Source organism: Podarcis pityusensis (assembly GCF_964106645.2).
Source record: "Podarcis pityusensis genome assembly, chromosome: 5".
In the NCBI taxonomy this organism is placed as follows: domain Eukaryota; kingdom Metazoa; phylum Chordata; class Lepidosauria; order Squamata; family Lacertidae; genus Podarcis; species Podarcis pityusensis.
In genome coordinates this window covers 80,663,695-80,680,964 of record NC_138032.1, presented here as the reverse complement: position 1 = coordinate 80,680,964, position 17,270 = coordinate 80,663,695, and the positions used below count along the sequence as shown (strand labels likewise).

Sequence of the window (17,270 nt, the reverse complement as noted above, 5' to 3'; positions counted from 1 at the left end):
TCTTGAGAGCCAGTGTGTAGAAATTGTATTTGATTTCTACATTATATTGTACCACGTTTTGTGAATTATGAGCACTGCAGCACTGTCAGGATTCGGATTGGGTTGGCAGGCTCTGATGGAGGAGGAGGAAATGGAGGACTGAATTGGGTGAATCTTGACTGAAATCCGTTTGTAAGGGGGAGAAGGGATGTCAGCTCTCCCCTCTGTCCTTCCTGCTGAGCGGCAGTCTTCAGTGGAGGCTGGGGAGGGCTTGGAGGGAGGGGAGGTTGAAGAGGAGGTGGCAGTGATCGAATAGGAGTCTGAGCAGGAGGGTACAGTCTTGTCATCTAGAACCAGGCCACCACCTCTGCAATTCAGAGCAGACCCATTAGCACTGACAGAGTGTGCACTTGCCACACCGATATTCCCACTAGGTGGAAAGACGCCATGCATTGTTTTTAAAAGCTTAGTGGGAAGGGTGGGGGAACTTGTTGGGACACTTTGTCACTTTGTTGGGACATCTTTGTCCCTTCTGTCCAGTCCTTGAACTCCTGAATTGTGTCTCCTGAGCAACGTCTCTGCTGTTGAGCCTGTATCACTCCTTGCCTGCATAAAATTTTCTTCCTTACTTCTGAGTAAGAGCCTTTGTCTGTGTGTGTTGGGTGGGAGCCAGAATCTTTCTGAGAACTGGAGTCATGGCTAGATGGCACACTTGCCTGAACCAACAGGCTACTTTTTAAATATTTCTTTTTAAATTAAATTTTACATAGCATATTTCCATTTAAACATATCAATCACCTTTTCATTTAGGAGTCTCAGAATCCCTTGACTTCCCTCTCTGCCCTTTTCTGGTTTCCATTGGCCATCCCTTTTTGTTCAGCTTATCCCCCTCCCCCCAATTTAATATATCTATTATTTACTTTTTCATTATAACAGGCTACTCTTATGTACATAGGCCCATAGGAGCTGAGTGTATGTATTGTTGTACAACTGGGATTGCAAAAACAGTTTTCCCACCTATGCATACAGAGGCACCAGCTTCTTCAGAGGATTGGGGCCCCTCGTGTGACATCATGTGACATCCTCTGAATATTGAGGGCGGCCCGGCACCCTCAAAAAATATTCAGGGAGCCAAAACTGCCTTAGCTCCTAGGTGTCATGATAGAAATCCTGATCTACAACCAGATGAATAAGAGTGGTTTTGTGCGCCTTGTTTGGGTGCCACCACACCACACCTTTACTAGTAAAAAATGAGAGGGGCCTTCAGATGGCCGCTGGGGCAATTGCCTTTTTTAATTTTTTTTTATTCAAAATTATAACAAGACATATTATCCAAAAACATTTGAAGTTTTCAAATGCTTCTTCTAAATGTCATTTTTTAATTGGTGGGGTTTTCTCCACAAAGATTCCCCTAGAGCAAAGTTTTTGTATGCTTCATGTTAATCCTGCCCAACCTCTGGGGACTTGCTGCTTGCCTTAATTTGGGGGGTAAAGTCACTTCCTTTGTTATCATTAAAAAAAGGAAAGAGTGTAAACATATTGGTGAAGACTAGATAACTTGAAACTCATGAGTGGCTTTGTATTCAGTGCACCTAAAAGGCGTGACAGAGTTAAAACGCATATCCTTGTCACAGGCAAAGGACAACAGGTTAAACTGAGAGCTTGGCTTCTTTGCTCAGTCTCAATGCAAATTCTCTAATCCCCTGCTAATCAGTGTATATTTTTCTATTTTTATACCAGTGGTTGTCTATTCCCACAGCTATCTTTACTGACTAAAATATTTGCTTTGGCAACCAACTTTGCTCTACACATATTTGCGATTTGGGTTGTTTTTTCTCATTCTGTTCGATAATAAAAGTTGTGTGTAATTTTCAGGTTTGCTTACGTTTCTATGTTTGCTTATGTTTCTTTTTGATTCTGTATAGTAGAATCTACTACACAGCATATCTTAAAAGTGCATATACTCCCCTCATTGGCTAACATCAGATTTGAGGGGTACGTTGGAGTGCTTTCTTCATTGAGGAAATGACTCAAGATGGAATGAGTTAAACACCCTTCCACAGTGCCATTGCTAGAATCAAATTTGGGATACTTGGTGTCTGTTTTTAAAGTAAACAAACATACAGAAAACCCAAGGAAAAAACAATTGCTCTATCAGATTATGGATCTCCAACTTCTTGTCTGGCCTCTAGCAGCTGATAAACAGAGCCCAATTGAAAACAGGCCTGTGGAGCCAAATGAAAAACAGATCTGAAACGCCTTCCCATTTTTTAAAAATCAGGTTTGTGCTTTGGATTTGTATACACATTTTGTCTCCAGTTATTGGTAAGCCCCACACCAAAATGTTTACAATCATGTACTAATCAAGTACATAATTGAAAGGATAGCATTACAATAGCAGCACCATTTTTTTCTGTTTAGGGTCTTCTGCACCATAAATTTAAACCACTTTGATACCGCTTTAAAATGGGTTTAACTGGCACGGTTTGCCCCCAGCAACTAGCAATGCTAGTTTTGGCACTGGGGGTGAAATCCTTTTCTTTTATGCCCCTTTATAGTACCACATTTCCCAGGTTATCTTGGTTGGGCACCAACCACGTTGGAAAATAGTTTAAATTTGTAGTCACGAATATGTTCTCTGTGTTTAAACTTACCTCAAAGGGATATAAGTACAAATTAAATTGGGACTTATAAGTATGTGTATTTACCTCACAGAAAGTGTCTTAATAAATTCAAAGGAGACATTTGTGTTTTTAATTTCATGTCTGTTCCTTTTAGCTGTTATTAGGCCACAGTACCATTTAGGTCCCATCGTTATGGTTTTGTTTATTTATACTGCTGAGAATGTATTGCAGCATGGGCAATGCATGGGAGGAAACCATGACACCCACAGGTTTCCACTACGTGGGATCACATGCTGCAACTTGTGGTTAACCGGAGGAGCTCTGGACTTGCAAAGCGAAACAAAACTTGCGTGCTAATCCTTTCCCTTTGTGGCTAAGTAGGCGTGTTGGGGACTCTAGGACTTGAAACCGGAACATCTTAGTTGGAACGTACAACAGCTCTCTCTCTCTCTCTCTCTCTCTGTTTCCAAACCTTAGAGCCTTCTCCAGACACAAAAGACAATCAGGCAGTAAAAACAACAGTCTCTGCAGGATGTATGACACCACTAGAATGACCAGATCTAGGCTGTGCACACCTAATTGGCTTGAAATACAACTCTTTTTCTCAATTCAGATTAAAGCTAGTAAGGGGCAAATGCATCAAAATCCAGTGCTTCATAAGACATTACACAGTGGATACAGGATAGATATGGATTGTGGCTAGTTCAGAATATATACCGTTTCTCAAGATCAGAACAGATGTGATCTCCATCTTCTCCTTTTTATTATTAGTTTTTGTTGACTGTTGTTTAAACCAGGGACTAATACGGTGCTTTTAGCAGTAAATGTACTAATACCCACCCACTTTTACAGTTCATCCCCTACACATTAAGCATCCTATTGTATTTATATCAATATATACCTGGTTTTATCTCAATAAAGATAAATTTCAGATATCTTAGGATCTATGAAAAGACTAACATCAAACTTTGAGCAAGAGCTTCCCAGAACACAGCCCACACGATATGGTAGGATTAGTTTATCAATAAAGATTTAGCAGATACAGGACTAGCCTTATGAATATCATATCCTTTTCCTGATACAGGAAAGATCTCTTTTATGCATGTTCAATAAAATTGAATGACCCGCATCTTACTCCACTTACATTTTTATTTCCTGGTATGTACACCTGGATTACTGTCTTGCTGTCCTCCATATTTCTATGTAAGTGTGCAGGAATATAGCCTTAGCAGGATGTGACACTAAACACATTGATAAAAAGGTGTGGGGAGAAGGTAATGCTTTGCTCTCCAGCCACAAGCCTGATCATTCAGTCCAGATACTGAAATCCTGCTCCGAGTGCCTTCTGGTGGTTCCCTCATTGTGTGAAGTGAGGTAACAGGGAACCAGGCAGAGGGCCTTCTCGGTAGTGGCGCCTGCCCTGTGGAACGCCCTCCCATCAGATGTTAAACAGATAAACAATTATCTGATATTTAGAAGACATCTGAAGGCAGCCTTGTTTCAGGAAGTTTTTAATGTTTGATGTCTTAACTGTGTTTTAGTTTGTTGGAAGTTTCGCAGAGTGGCTGGGGCAACCCAGACAGATGTGTGGCATATAAATAAATTATGGTGATGATGATGATGATGGTGATGATGCAGGAATGCTTCGGTATTATCTAGAAATATCCTATTACTAGGATCAGAGAATAAGGACAGTACAATAAACCAAAAGGTCCCTATTTTTATCTGTGATGTGCTGAAATGTTACTAAAGTTTACTAGATGGGGCAAATCAAATATAGGCAATTAAATATCTCAGTAATAATAATAAAAAGTAAGAGGGGCTAAAGAGAGAACAAAGGAAGCAGGAGAAGCAGGAAAGAAAAGTGCACATGGAACAGTCTAAAAAACAAAGACAAAAACAAGCTTCAAAGCTAGAGCAAATAAAGCTGCATGACCATTTATGTTTTAAGAAAAGCAAGAAATCGAAGAGAAATTTGACCAATGCAACAGCAATGATTAAAGGGTTGGAACTCATGAGAAAAATTGCTTGGTGTGTCTGGGTGTGTTTAATATAGAGAGAGGAAATTTAAGGGGAGCCATAATAGCAGTTTTCAAGAGTCTAAAAGGCTGCCTTGAAGAAGAGGTTGAACAAATGTTTCTTGGGCTCATTCCCTGGCATTATTACAGAAAAGCAGATCTAGGTCTAGAAACTCTCCATGAATCGATAAAGTGCACTCTTAGTCTATAAGGTTCCACAAGAACCTTTGCTGTTTTTTCCACCTTTTAAATATCACTGGACTTTTTTTTTTAACAGACGTTTACATCTCCCCACCAATATGTCCCGCATTGACACCTCCAGAAAACATATTTAATGCTTCTAATGAGGACTACAAGTTTTAATCAGTTTACCGGTAATTGCTTGATGACACAACTCAGACTTCAGACAACTATTCAATAGGGGTTATTTTAATTGGTGGGGATGACTTTAAATTAGTTGTACAGCAAATTAAATATTTCTTTGTCACTTCGAGGCTATAATAGTTTTAATGTATTAGGGGAAGGAATTAAAAATAATAATACCCAGAATGGCCTTTCTAAGAACAAATGCTACTTTTTTGTTTCTTGCATAAGGAAATGTAAGATTACCACTTATGGAAGTGAAGTGGTGCAGCTGTGGATTCTAATTCCCCTCCTTGAGACTGTACCCCTGGTTTTGAGAGGCGAATCAGCCTTAGTCCTCTTCTTTGTGTGGCCTACTGTTGGATTGGACACTGGGTCACTTTGGAGTTGGTGGTACTCCTAAGGTAGACTGTGAATGTCCCACATCTGTGATTTTTGTTCCTCTGAATCCCTGTGCAACATATCTGGGACTGGATCATGACATGCACAACACTATCAAATGTCAGTGCTACCTATGTGTTTACTGAATGGAAAGCTGGCCCTTCAAACATTCGCGAAGCATTCACAGTTGATGAGCAAAACTTTGAACGTTGGGAAGTTTCAAATCTGAGTGGTTTTTGCTTTTAGCATCAGTCACAGTTGCCGGCCATGCACCCATTTTGAAATAAAACCAAATGCTTGAAAACAAAACCTATAAATATAAGATGGATAACAGAAAACAGAACTTACTTTACATTTCTTTACAGCAGCATTGCACGGTGGTTCTGCCATCCAGACCTTTCTAGGAGGTGGACTTGGAGCTATTTCCCTCTGCAGTTTTTGTCATTGATCTTGCCACCTTCTCCTTTAAAATAAGGTGAGTACCAAATTAGTGTTTGGGTTCTTCCGACATGTTTCTCCAAACCTAGATAAATACTGTCTTCTGTCTAGTTTTGTTTGAAGAGAGATGCTTGTAGTATTTTCCAGTCAGTTTTTGGAAACTGCCATTTTATTGTGTTGCTGAAGTTAGATGTTACATTGTTCAAACACTGTTGTCATGGTGGATGAGTTTTGAGAACTCTCGGTGGATGATGATGATCATGGTGATTTAATAAATTTATATATTTAAATTATGGAATGTCACAAACCCAAACCAAGTAAGAGAGCTCTTGGATAGTTTTGTTTTATTTTTATTTTTTTTAAAAAAATCAGTTACATAGGGTGCTCATGAGTTGCAAACAGGTCAACTGGCATCCTTAGGGGTGGTGACTATTGATGTGGGAAGTTTATAGCTAGAATTCTATCTTCTTCTTCTTTATCCCCAAGCAGCAAATTTCCACAGAAAACCCCAGTGACTACAGTGGTACCTCGGGTTAAGTACTTAATTCGTTCCAGAGGTCCGTTCTTAACCTGAAACTGTTCTTAACCTGAAGCACCACTTTAGCTAATGGGGTCTCCCGCTACCACCACGCCGCCAGAGCATGATTTCTGTTCTTATCCTGAAGCAAAGTTCTTAACCCGAGGTACTATTTATGGGTTAGCGGAGTCTGTAACCTGAAGCATATGTAACCTGAAGCATATGTAACCCAAGGTACCACTGTATTTCTATTGGGTTATTTTGGCACTGCCATCCCTACAATAATCTCAGGTGGCTATTTCAGTTAGCCCCTCAATGTTTTTGTATTTTGCTTTAGGTCTCATTGTATAACGGGTTGGCCATCTTAAACTGTGATTTACTCTAAGTATTATCTGATGTTGTTTGGTTCTATTACTCCTTTACTTGAGATGGGTGAGTAGCAGACTAGGTGCAGGAGTGCTAAAATGTAGCAAGGATGGTGATATTGCAAGAATGCACGCCGTTCTTCGAAGCAAATATATCAACAAGACTAAGAAAACACAAACACGTCAACAAGACTAACTCTGGAAACTCAAAGGCAGCCATTTTCTCCCTTTAAGAGAACTTTTTCCCAATAGTACAATGACAAAAACAGGCCACTGTGGTTTTCAGCAGGGAGGGGGAAACCTTGTGTTTTATGAAGCAGAACAAATAGCAGCTAATAAAATGAAATGGTGCTTATTTTGAATAAGTGGGAAGTTATAGTAGGAACATAAATTGCTGGTGGTTTTGACACCTTTCATTCACTTTGTGATTCCAAGTTAGTCTGTGGTTTCAGATCTTTTGAACACCCACACTATCCTTTGCTCCCTGATAGGGACTAAATGCAGCTTACAGATAAAAAAGCCCTCCAAACTTAAGTTTCATTTTCTTTCCTGGAAACTGGGTATGTAGCTGCTCTAGTAATTTTTTGGATTTATCTATTTACCCTTCTTCCGGGTGCTGTGAGCAATTCACACTCTGGATCTTGGGAGACAGAGGGGAGATATCCAGTTACTGTGCGCCTTCCAGCAGCAGCCACAACACACCACTGTGTCCATTTTGCTCGCACACCCAGTTCTCCACTAGCTGCCACCCTGTTCCCTTCCTTCAGGGAACAAGGGCGCCTTGGTACACTGAGCATCTTTGCTATCGCTTATCATGGGATTGAACTACAAATGACACTTTACCACTGAGAATTGTGTTTGATTCACACTAATTTTCCTCTATGCTTTTTAGGCTTCCACTGGACCCTCTGAATGTTCTTTTTGGTCACTTGTAAACCTCTTGAAGGTTTTGCGAACAGGAGTCCTCAAAGGGCCTGGTTGATTTCCCTGGGTGAGCACCAGGTTGCTCACCCATCCTTAACTGCAGTTGATGAGCCTAAAGTAAGGCAGTTTTATAGGTTCAGGTACTTGAAGAGTCCCAGGGCTTGTGACCCCACCCCTAGGGCCCACTTCCCAGATCATGAGCCTAGTGTGTAACTTTTAAAGCACATTCCTCCAAAAAGTAGATATTTATGAGCATATGATAATAACCTCTGCCACAATGTGGTGTTAATGGCAATCTGTGATGACCACAGGAGGCATGAACTGCAACCTTACAATGACTCTTTAGATGTATTTTCCTATCAAAAGATTTCACAATACATTTCTGGGTTTTTGTAGGGATGTGCATTGACAGGCATTATTAGCTTGAAAGAGGTAATTACAGTAGCGTTGCCTCTGCCTTGGTCCAAACATAAAATTAATGATGCACAATACAGCCTTATATATGCCTCGTGTACTGTTGGGAGTAGATAGTTAATGGTTTTTAAAATATATAAACACATATCCCAAAACCGTTCTCTGATACTGAGGAGCTACATGTGGCAGAGCTTTAAGACAGGCATAGGCAAACTCGGCCCTCCAGATGTTTTGAGACTACAATTCCTATCATCCCTGACCACTGGTCTTGTTAGCTAGGGATGATGGGAGTTGTAGTCCCAAAACATCTGGAGGGCCGAGTTTGCCTATGCCTGCTTTAAGATAAAGAGCTGAACTTCTCAGGACATGCAATCAACTCAAAGATTCCACATGCAACAGCACACAGGAGTGAAGATCTGCACACTGTCCCATGTCGCACATGATCCTTGCATGCGCAAGTGCCTACACAAGAAAGCCCATCTATTGTGAAAAGGGGTTGATGTGATGTTGGGAGCAGAAGCTACTAATCAAAGTATTTATGTGCTAGCATTAAAGGTTATGCTTGTGGTGGGGGGAGAGGGTACAATCCCTAGCTTGTTCCTGTGCCCTGCCATATAATAACTTTAATGTCTGAACTATGTGAAGAGTAAGTTCACACTCTTCCATGTTTGCTTCGTTCCTCTCTGTATCTCTCTTTTTTTTACATGTCAGTAGCTACGCACTCCAGTTTTCACTCAGTATTGCCTAGCAATTTCAACTCACATGGTTGTGTTTTTTTGTATTTTTTTTAAAATATAAATCTGTCTTCATATTTGCAATATGCTGGTGTACACTTCAGAGTTGCCATGGGAATGGTGCTGAAAATAGCTTCCCATATCAAGCGATCCCTGCCTGGTCTGTAACATTTAGAAGCACTTGCCAGCAGCCAGAAATGTGGAGTCGATTTGTGATGTCCAATCCCTATACAATGCTCAATAGCTTTTTATATTTGTGAAGGATATGCCACTATGGGGGAGGCTGTTTCAGCGGCATTCCCATGATGACTGTGATACTCACTCTGACACTTCAAACTCTGACACCTAGATGTACAAGGGAAGGCCCAAGAATATATGGTTTGACAGTCAAATATGTGTCGAATATTTTATTCGCAATATCAGGCAATTTCTTTTGTTGTTGTTGTTGTATGCTCAACCCCACTCCCTGAGACTTGTGCTCAGATAGAGAGAAGTGAGTCAGATCTAGTGAACACTTGGATACCAAGGGAGTGGTTTCCCTAGCAACAGTAACAATGTGAAGTGCTCTTTAGAACTTCCCCTCTGTGTTCATGCCGGCTTTCTCATGTGACATTTGCTGCAATGCTGCAGAGAGCTTGTTTGTCGAAGTTACGGATTCTTCTAAATAAGACTTTCCACATTTCGCTTCTCTGTTTCCACCCCCTCCCCGCCAATGACTTGCTTTTCAGTGACTGACAAGCTTCCTCTGCTTCCAGAGGACTTGCTTTTCCAGTGGACGAATGGAGCATTTGTGCTGCTAGGAGGAAGCAGAAGATTCTCAAATGGAAAAGGAAAGAATGAAGGGGGGGGGGCAAGGAGCCCGAGAAGGAGGTGAAAGTGGATCACACAGGTGACAGGACATCCTGACACTTGACCAACTGCCATAGTCAGTAGATTTAAGAAACCATTACTACATCTGGGATGGCAGATATCTAGCATAATTCTGTTTGGTGAATTTGGCTCTCAGTAAGGTCTGCTGTAATTGGCAGAAATCTTTCTCAGCCTTACCTGAAGATACTGAAGATTACACCTGAGACCTTTTACATGCAGATGAGCTCATGGGAAGGGAAGCTCAGAAGGGGTATGGAAAACTACTCCTCATCTTCCTTTTGAGGTTATTTTAGGTAATGCAGCCAGGAATGTTGTATCTAGTCCCACAAATATTAACTACAGTGGTACCTCGGGTTACAGATGCTTCAGGTTACAGACGCTTCAGGTTACAGACTCCGCTAACCCAGAAATAGTACCTCGGGTTAAGAACTTTGCTTCAGGATAAGAACAGAAATCGCGCAGGGGCAGCGGGAGGCCCCATTAGCTAAAGTGGTACTTCAGGTTAAGAACAGTTTGAGGTTAAGAATGAACCTCCAGAACGAATTAAGTTCTTAACCCGAGGTACCACTGTAGTTGCTTTTCTCTCTCTCCATGTTAATGTCTCTGGAGCAAGGTATCAAATAGATAAAGTTAACCTGAACTGGGTTGTGAAAGCCAGTGTGGTGTAGTATCTAAAGTCTTGGGCTAGGACCTGAGAGACCAGGGTTCAAATCCCCACTCAGCCATGAAAATCACTGAGCAACCTTGGACCAGTTCCTGCCTCTCAGCCTAACCTACCCAGTGAGAATAAAATGAATAGTGAGAGAACCATATACACCACCTTGAGCTCCTTGGAGGAAAAGTGGCATATAGATGTAATAAAAACAAATAAAATATATGTAGTTACAGGCCACAGTGACCAATAATGATGTCTTGTGGGGGTACAGCTCCGTTTACATTGGCATTTCTTAATTGCAAACTTTGGAATGGTCACAAGGGGGGGAATTAGTGACTGCTTTGCATGTGTGAAAATGGGCTTTTAGCCTTTTACTCACGTGAACAGTTAATTTACTAGGACAATTTTATGAGGAGTTGTTGAACAACTATTATTCCCTCTTGCACTCTGCATCGTCTGTCTGACCTCTCACCAATCCTTCGCAAGTATGTCCCATTGCCCTCTTTATAATGCAGATTCTTCTGTACAGCTCAGTGCTAAGTTTATCAAGTCACTTCGAGTGCCTCTTAGTTTTTCACAGCGCTGAAAGGAAACTTTCTAATAAGAGCCTTTGCAAAGCCTGCTCCTAATTAATCAAAGCTGTTTGGAAGGGAAGCTTATTTGCCAGCGGTTAACACAGAGACATGAGCTATTGTGGGAACCTTGCTGATCCTCTGTTTTAACAAGGCAGATGCAGCTTAACATTGCTGTTGAACTGATGACCTATGGCTACGATGCCAAAGGAAACTGGGGAAAGCAAACAGGCAAGCCATTGGTCTGGAATTGCCTGCTCCTTTGCTGTTGTTTTCAACAATGAAGATTAGTGACACCTATGGGTAGCATAGGAGAGCAGCTGGGGGTTTTCTTAACTAAGGCTTGCCTTCAGATGCATATTTTTAGATTTTAGCTAAAGCCAGTGGTTCCGTTTCAGTGCACTAATGGTGTATGTCTGAATTGAGCATAGATAACAGACTCCAAAACACCAAACTATAGCTGTAGACACAACTTTCCAGGGACATGGAACAGAATCAAAGCAACACAGAAGAAGGATTGATCCACAAATCATCTACAGTCCCAAAGCCCCTGCTTTTTCTTCACTGCACACAAAAGAACGTGCTCATATGTTTTCAGGAAATCACACAACAAAAATAAATAAACCCATTTCTTCTTCTTAGCCTAGTATTATTGCCCATGAGCTGGGTCCCAGAAAGGGGCTTTGCAGGTCAAAAGGGTTAGGGAATGCATGTAGAAGTGGTCTGAATTCTCAATATCTTCCATTAATGGTCACATTATTATAGTCTGTATTGGATATTCTATCGATTTTAAAAAGAACAGGTTCTGACTGATAAAATGAATTCACTGTGGTTGTTGCAAAGTAGATATGAACAGGGCAAATCAGATTTCCCCCAAGACTCTGAGGGTCAACAGAGGTAGGGCGAGCCCCCAAGTCAATTGTGTTTCAGAGTAAAGTCCTTCTTTTCTCCCATATATGTAAACATCTACCATTCACTCATGGAGGAAAAGGGCACAATTTATGTCAGGACAAAATGTGCTCTTTAGTTTGGTCGATAGGGTGCATCCTGACACCCTACTTTGTGTGTGCATGTCTCTCTGTGTGGCACCCTAACAGAGATACCAATGTGTTTGTGTGTGTAAAGAGCATCATTTCCACACACTCACAGTTTCTGTGCTATGTGGGTTCCTTCTTACCTATGTGATTGGAACAAAGGATGTTTAGGAGATAGAAATGAACAATGTTTGGCTCACAAGACCAAGTTAGGATTATGCTAATTCCTTGCATGAAGAAAACAAGTCAAGACCTGTTGATTTTGTCAGGCCTACAGGAAAGGGGATGTTGCCAAGGTCTTTCTTTTTTGCTGAAAGCCATTTTGTGAGCCCATTGGGTGGAAACATGAACAGGGTTGAAAACTGGAAATGAATAAATAGGTCACATAATGGAGTGGTATCTTTATAGTTTAAGCGTCAGAAGAACTGATGTAATCAAATGAGAGAACAGGTGTGATTTGACCCAATAAAGTATAAATTATCTTGACATGGCAGTTCTGTGAATGGGTTGATGATTTCCAAGTCCACTATCTGAGCCAAGTGGCCGGTTTAATAATAACCTACTTTAGCTTACAAACCACTCTTGTTGTGTGTACTGCATGTTTTCAACTGAACTTAGCACATGACTGCCTTGTAGCTAGGTACATTTTCCAGGCTTGAGTTCTAATTGACTTACTATGAGCTTTGGGCTCAGTAAGTGTTTTGTTGATCTATCCCAAGATACTTAGGTTGTTTCTGAAATTATTAATCGGAGTGTCTTGTTTTCAGTCACGCCACATGAAAATGCTTTAGTGCCGGTTCTTGCTCAATGTTGGGTCAATGGGTTCACATACATTGTGAAGTCACTCTGTTCAATGTTCTGACTTGACTCAATGTCAAGAAATGTACCAATACCTATGTTGGAGGAATGTCAGGCACGGTAACTACTCTCTGATGAAGTAACAACTCGGATATGATGAAAAGGAAGTTAGATGATCGTGCACCAATGATTTCTGGTTTCTTAAACTCTGCCCTACTCATTATAAAACAAGAAGCTTAAAAGAAATTAGGGAAATTCTCTTGCTGTTATTTTTGAGTGCTCAGACTTCCCTTTAGTGGTTTATGGAGTCACAAACTGGCTGGCTGTCAAACTTGGTGCCCTACTGATAGCTTATAGAATAGACTAGGTTACTCCCACCACCCCCGCCCTAAGGGGATGATGCCATTAATACTAAGAGGAAGCATTTTGTGGGGAAACTGATAAATGAATAAAAAGGAGAATTGCGATTGTAATATGAGCAGTTTTCTTATTCCTTAGTCCCTTAGTCTTTTTTTTTTTTTTTACACTACAAGGGAATTATTCAACCAAATTTTGCTCAGAGTAGACTAAGTTAGGTCCATTAATTTCAGTGGGCCTACTTCGAGTACAACTTAGTTGAATACTGCTCCCAAACCTCACTGCATTTTATCGCTAGGAATGTGCTAGCTGTGTAGCAGTGCTGCAAGCCCGTTTTTAAGATTTCATGGCTTCAAAGAGATTTTATAGATTAGTTTCTCTGTGCAAGTGGGTATTTGTTGCCATGGATTGCAGTGTGAGCGATGGCAGAAACCCTCAATTCTTCACCAGTGTTCATTAATAGCATCCTGTTTCGCACTGATACAGTTTTTCTATTCCCATATAGGCTTTCATTTTATCTTATGAGATTTAGATTATGATAAATAGGCCCCCTCTGGCTATATTGGTTGCAGTAACATTATTAAGATAAAGGACTGTAAACCTTTGTTGGCTAGAATTTGCTGATGGTAGTAACTAAGTATGAGTCACTTTGTGTCAAATCCAATTTAGACCGTAATGGGCAGACAACAATTATCAGTTTTATTGCTAATATTACCAGTGCTTCGTAGAAAGAAAAAAAGAAAGATAGACAGAAGAAACAGCTGCATGTTTGTTCTGTATTACTACTACTACCTTTCTTTCTGAAGATTATTTAGTAGCACTCTATGAAGGAGAAGCATTCCGGGGTCATTGTCTAGATGAATGCATTTCTATTTTACTCAGTGTGTATACAGGGCCGGCTTACCCATAGGCGGTAGGGGTGCGGGGCACCCAGGCGCCGGGCTCTCAGGGGCGCCAGGCCGAGAGTCCAGGGCTGAGATTTGGAGTCCGGGGATTGAAGAGCCAGGCCAGCCAGGCCAGCCAACAGCCACTGCCGAGCAGAGCAGAGCCTGTTGGAGCGCTGCAGGCTTTTCTGCGGGCGCTGAGGCAGCCAGCCAACTCCGCCCTCCTGCACGCCTGGGATTGGCGGGCTGTCGAGAGGCCCACCCAGCGCACACATGCTGCTCACACGAGGCGCACAGCTTCCCTCCCAGGGTGCGCAGCTTCCCTCCCAAGCCTCTGTGGGGATTGCTCTCCTCCCTCCACTTGCAGCGGCATGGGAGAGAGTTGCGTGCCCCCCCCAAAAGCTCAACAACTTTGCCCATTAACCATTAACCTAATATGCTGTATCCTAGTGTCTTTATTCATCACGGGGGGAGGCCTAGGGGTATCAATGCGCAAAAACCAATACCATGCAGTGATCTGTTTTTTTGAAGGCTTCATCAGTGGGTGTTTGGTTGGCTCAGGGCCCTGTTATCGATCCCACCTTGGTACTCACCGGAGATTGCCATGACCATGGCTAGTCTACGTTGATGAGGCACAAGGTGGAAGGTTATGCTGGGGTGGAAAAGCCCTCTCAACCAACTTCTGGTGAAGTAGCTATGGTAACATGGTATAAAAAGGTAAAGGGACCCCTGACCATTAGGTCCAGTCATGACCGACTCTGGGGTTGCGGTGCTCATCTTGCTTTATTGGCTGAGGGAGCCGGCATACAGCTTCCAGGTCATGTGGCCAGCATGACTAAGCCGCTTCTGGGGAACCAGAGCAGTGCATGGAAACGCCGTTTACCTTCCCGCTGGAGCGGTACCTATTTATCTACTTGCACTTTGACGTGCTTTCGAACTGCTAAGTTGGCAGGAGCAGGGACTGAGTAATGGGAGCTCACTCCATCGTGGGGATTTGAACCACCAACCTTCTGATCAGCAAGTCCTAGGCTCTGTGGTTTAACCTACAGCGCCACCCGGTATAACCGAAAGCTATTGTTAAGGCATGTGCACTGCCTTGCCCCCATGACTGAGGGGGCCATGGCCGTGCAACGTCAATACTTCATGCACGCATGCCCTGTGGTGTGTGCGCATGGTGTCAGCATGCAATAAAGCCTGTGAACATGATGTCAGCATGCCCTGCAGCATGCTTGCACCATCACTCGTGCATGCCATGACATCACTCACATTTGCCATGGGGCATGCTGACATGCCGTGTGAATGCCCCCAACCTGTGTGTGTGATGTGAACACACCCTGTGGCATGCGTGCATGGCCACCACAAAACTTTGAGAGGGCCCAGCTGCTTCACTGAATTATTATTTTTTGGGTCTGCCCCCCCCCCTACTTGGTGTGCCTATGGTACGGTATGTTTTTGAAGTGTATGTGTGTGATAGATGTATATTAATATCAGTATTGCAGGCACAACAGTTCCATTTTTTAGGAAGCAGAGAGCTGTAGTTGAAGGAGAATGTTCACATAATGGGCATTGATTTGTTGGAAGAAAGTGAAAGGCCAACAAATTGTTAATAATTCATGTTAATGCATTGGAAATAGAGTCACAGAAAGGGTCACCGAAAGTTCATTATACTGCCTATTTTCTTTTTGATTATTAGTGCCCTGTTTCAGCAAAAAGAAGAATTCAGAGGCCTCGTAATGCTTACTTTTTGTGAAATATGGGTACTCTTGGACGGTATGCAGGGTGAGTATTCAATCATATGATTTTTGCACTGTGCAGCTGCATAGTAGCGCTGGAACTTCACCGCATACCTCTGCTGATCATGCAGTTCAGCTGTGAGACAGAAGGAAGTGGAAGCTTCCTGGAGAAGCAATGATTTGGTATTAGAAAGGCTCAGCATCAGCTTCATTGCATTGCCACTTGCGCCTTCTCATCAGCCAGCTACCCTCATTAAGGGTGCTGCTGGAAACCGGTTCACCTTGAACTTAAAAGACCTCTGGAGCACAGATTTGGCATGAAAATGAGTTTCTCTTTGCGAAGGGGTAAGAACACTGAAGAGCAGAATTAGTATCTGTAGAAGACTTCATATAGGGAATGGCTCAACTTTAAGGGCCGAATTCCTATGGGTTGAATTACTACTTGCAGAAAGCCACCTAGGAGGGAAAGGTGAGGTTTATGTAAAGCCTGGCTTAGCAATTCCTATTGGTTGGGCGCTGCTGCCACCTGCTAGAATCGCCTCCAGTGGCAGCTGCTGCTTTTCTGCTGCCAACTGCTGTTTGGAGTTCCTTACTGCAGTGCTCTCAAAATTCTGCCTCCTGCTCATCAGTTGCAATCCTGAACCAACTGTAAGACCTAAAGGCACATACTTCATTTGCTATAGCTGGGCCTCAGGAGGAGGTGGGACATTCTAGATTTAGATACATGTTTGTGCTACTCTCTGTACTGTTGTCTCATGTATTATTATTTAAACACACAATCCAAACAGGGCTAGACAAATTCATATACTATAGGCCTCACAATGGCCATTAGCTATACTGTAATGGCTAAGTGGAACCTCCATCGTGAGATTGTCTCTAAATGTTTACCTCTGGTTACCAGCTACTGGGAAGGAAGGAAGCAACATGCACCTTCATGTCCAATTTTGTGAGATTCCCGGGGCATCTGTTTAGCCGCAGACTAAGTGCTGGGCTCAATAGATGGGTAGCCCAATCCAGCTTAGGCTGTTCTTGTGCTTCCTGATTTCCTGCACGATGAAGGATAGAAATCTGCATTCTTGTTTTGTTCTGCGGGAAGGAGACACTGCTCATTGCATACACTCGGCAAATCAATACCAACAAGCCAACCCTATATTCTCTCAGGTTGTAGCCGGGTGTGTGTGTGTGCCAGGACAGCCATAGCCTCGGACGCACAATTTTTAGGGGTGGTGGTGAGCCAAGCACCCCTCAACACGGATCCCTGTTCCATCCTGCCCGTTGCTGGGGGATCTCTTGGCCCTGGCCTCACCACCGCATCCCTAGCCCCCTTGCTGAATGGCCGCATGGCCAGTGTAAGGGGGGATTTCCCTGCCAAGGGCTGCGTCAGCCAGCCACTCCTCCCTGCATGGGTGGCAGGGGTGCATCATGGCTCCGGGGGCTAAGGCTGAGATGATGTGTGGGTTCTGTGAACCCTCTGTGCCCTGTGCACATCTGCTCGGTATGAGGGTTGGCCTGGCACTGTGGCTTCTGTTGACCCTCCGCGCCCCACCCCTGCCCAGCATGCGCACACATACCCTGGGCACCAGTAAAGGACATAACACCACTGATTTGAA

General features: G+C 42.8%; 2 protein-coding genes across 6 annotated transcripts in view; one reads left to right on the top strand and one right to left on the bottom strand.

Annotated features, from left to right (window-relative positions):
- LOC308476921 (uncharacterized protein) overlaps positions 1-17,270 on the top strand; it is a 212,206-nt gene that overhangs the window by 47,252 nt on the left and 147,684 nt on the right. For 2 of the 4 annotated variants that reach the window (XR_013986176.1, XR_013986177.1), the window contains exon 2: positions 5,734-5,840. Coding sequence is in view for 1 of the 4 variants with exons in the window: in XM_081005115.1 (XP_080861241.1) it covers positions 15,681-15,706 (26 nt within the window). In the remaining 3 variants the exon portion in view is untranslated. Of the gene's footprint in view, positions 1-5,733; positions 5,841-9,355; positions 9,878-15,620; positions 15,707-17,270 lie in introns of those variants that run through there. The other 2 variants (XM_081005115.1, XR_013986178.1) reach the window with 2 other exon arrangements.
- RASGEF1A (RasGEF domain family member 1A) overlaps positions 1-17,270 on the bottom strand; it is a 220,756-nt gene that overhangs the window by 88,195 nt on the left and 115,291 nt on the right. Inside the window, exon 1 of one of the 2 annotated variants that reach the window (XM_081005021.1) lies at positions 5,714-5,822. The exons of the other annotated variant lie outside the window; for it this stretch is intronic. Within the exon in view, the coding sequence (XP_080861147.1) occupies positions 5,714-5,755 (42 nt within the window). The 5' untranslated portion in view covers positions 5,756-5,822. Of the gene's footprint in view, positions 1-5,713; positions 5,823-17,270 lie in introns of those variants that run through there. 2 annotated transcript variants of the gene reach the window in all.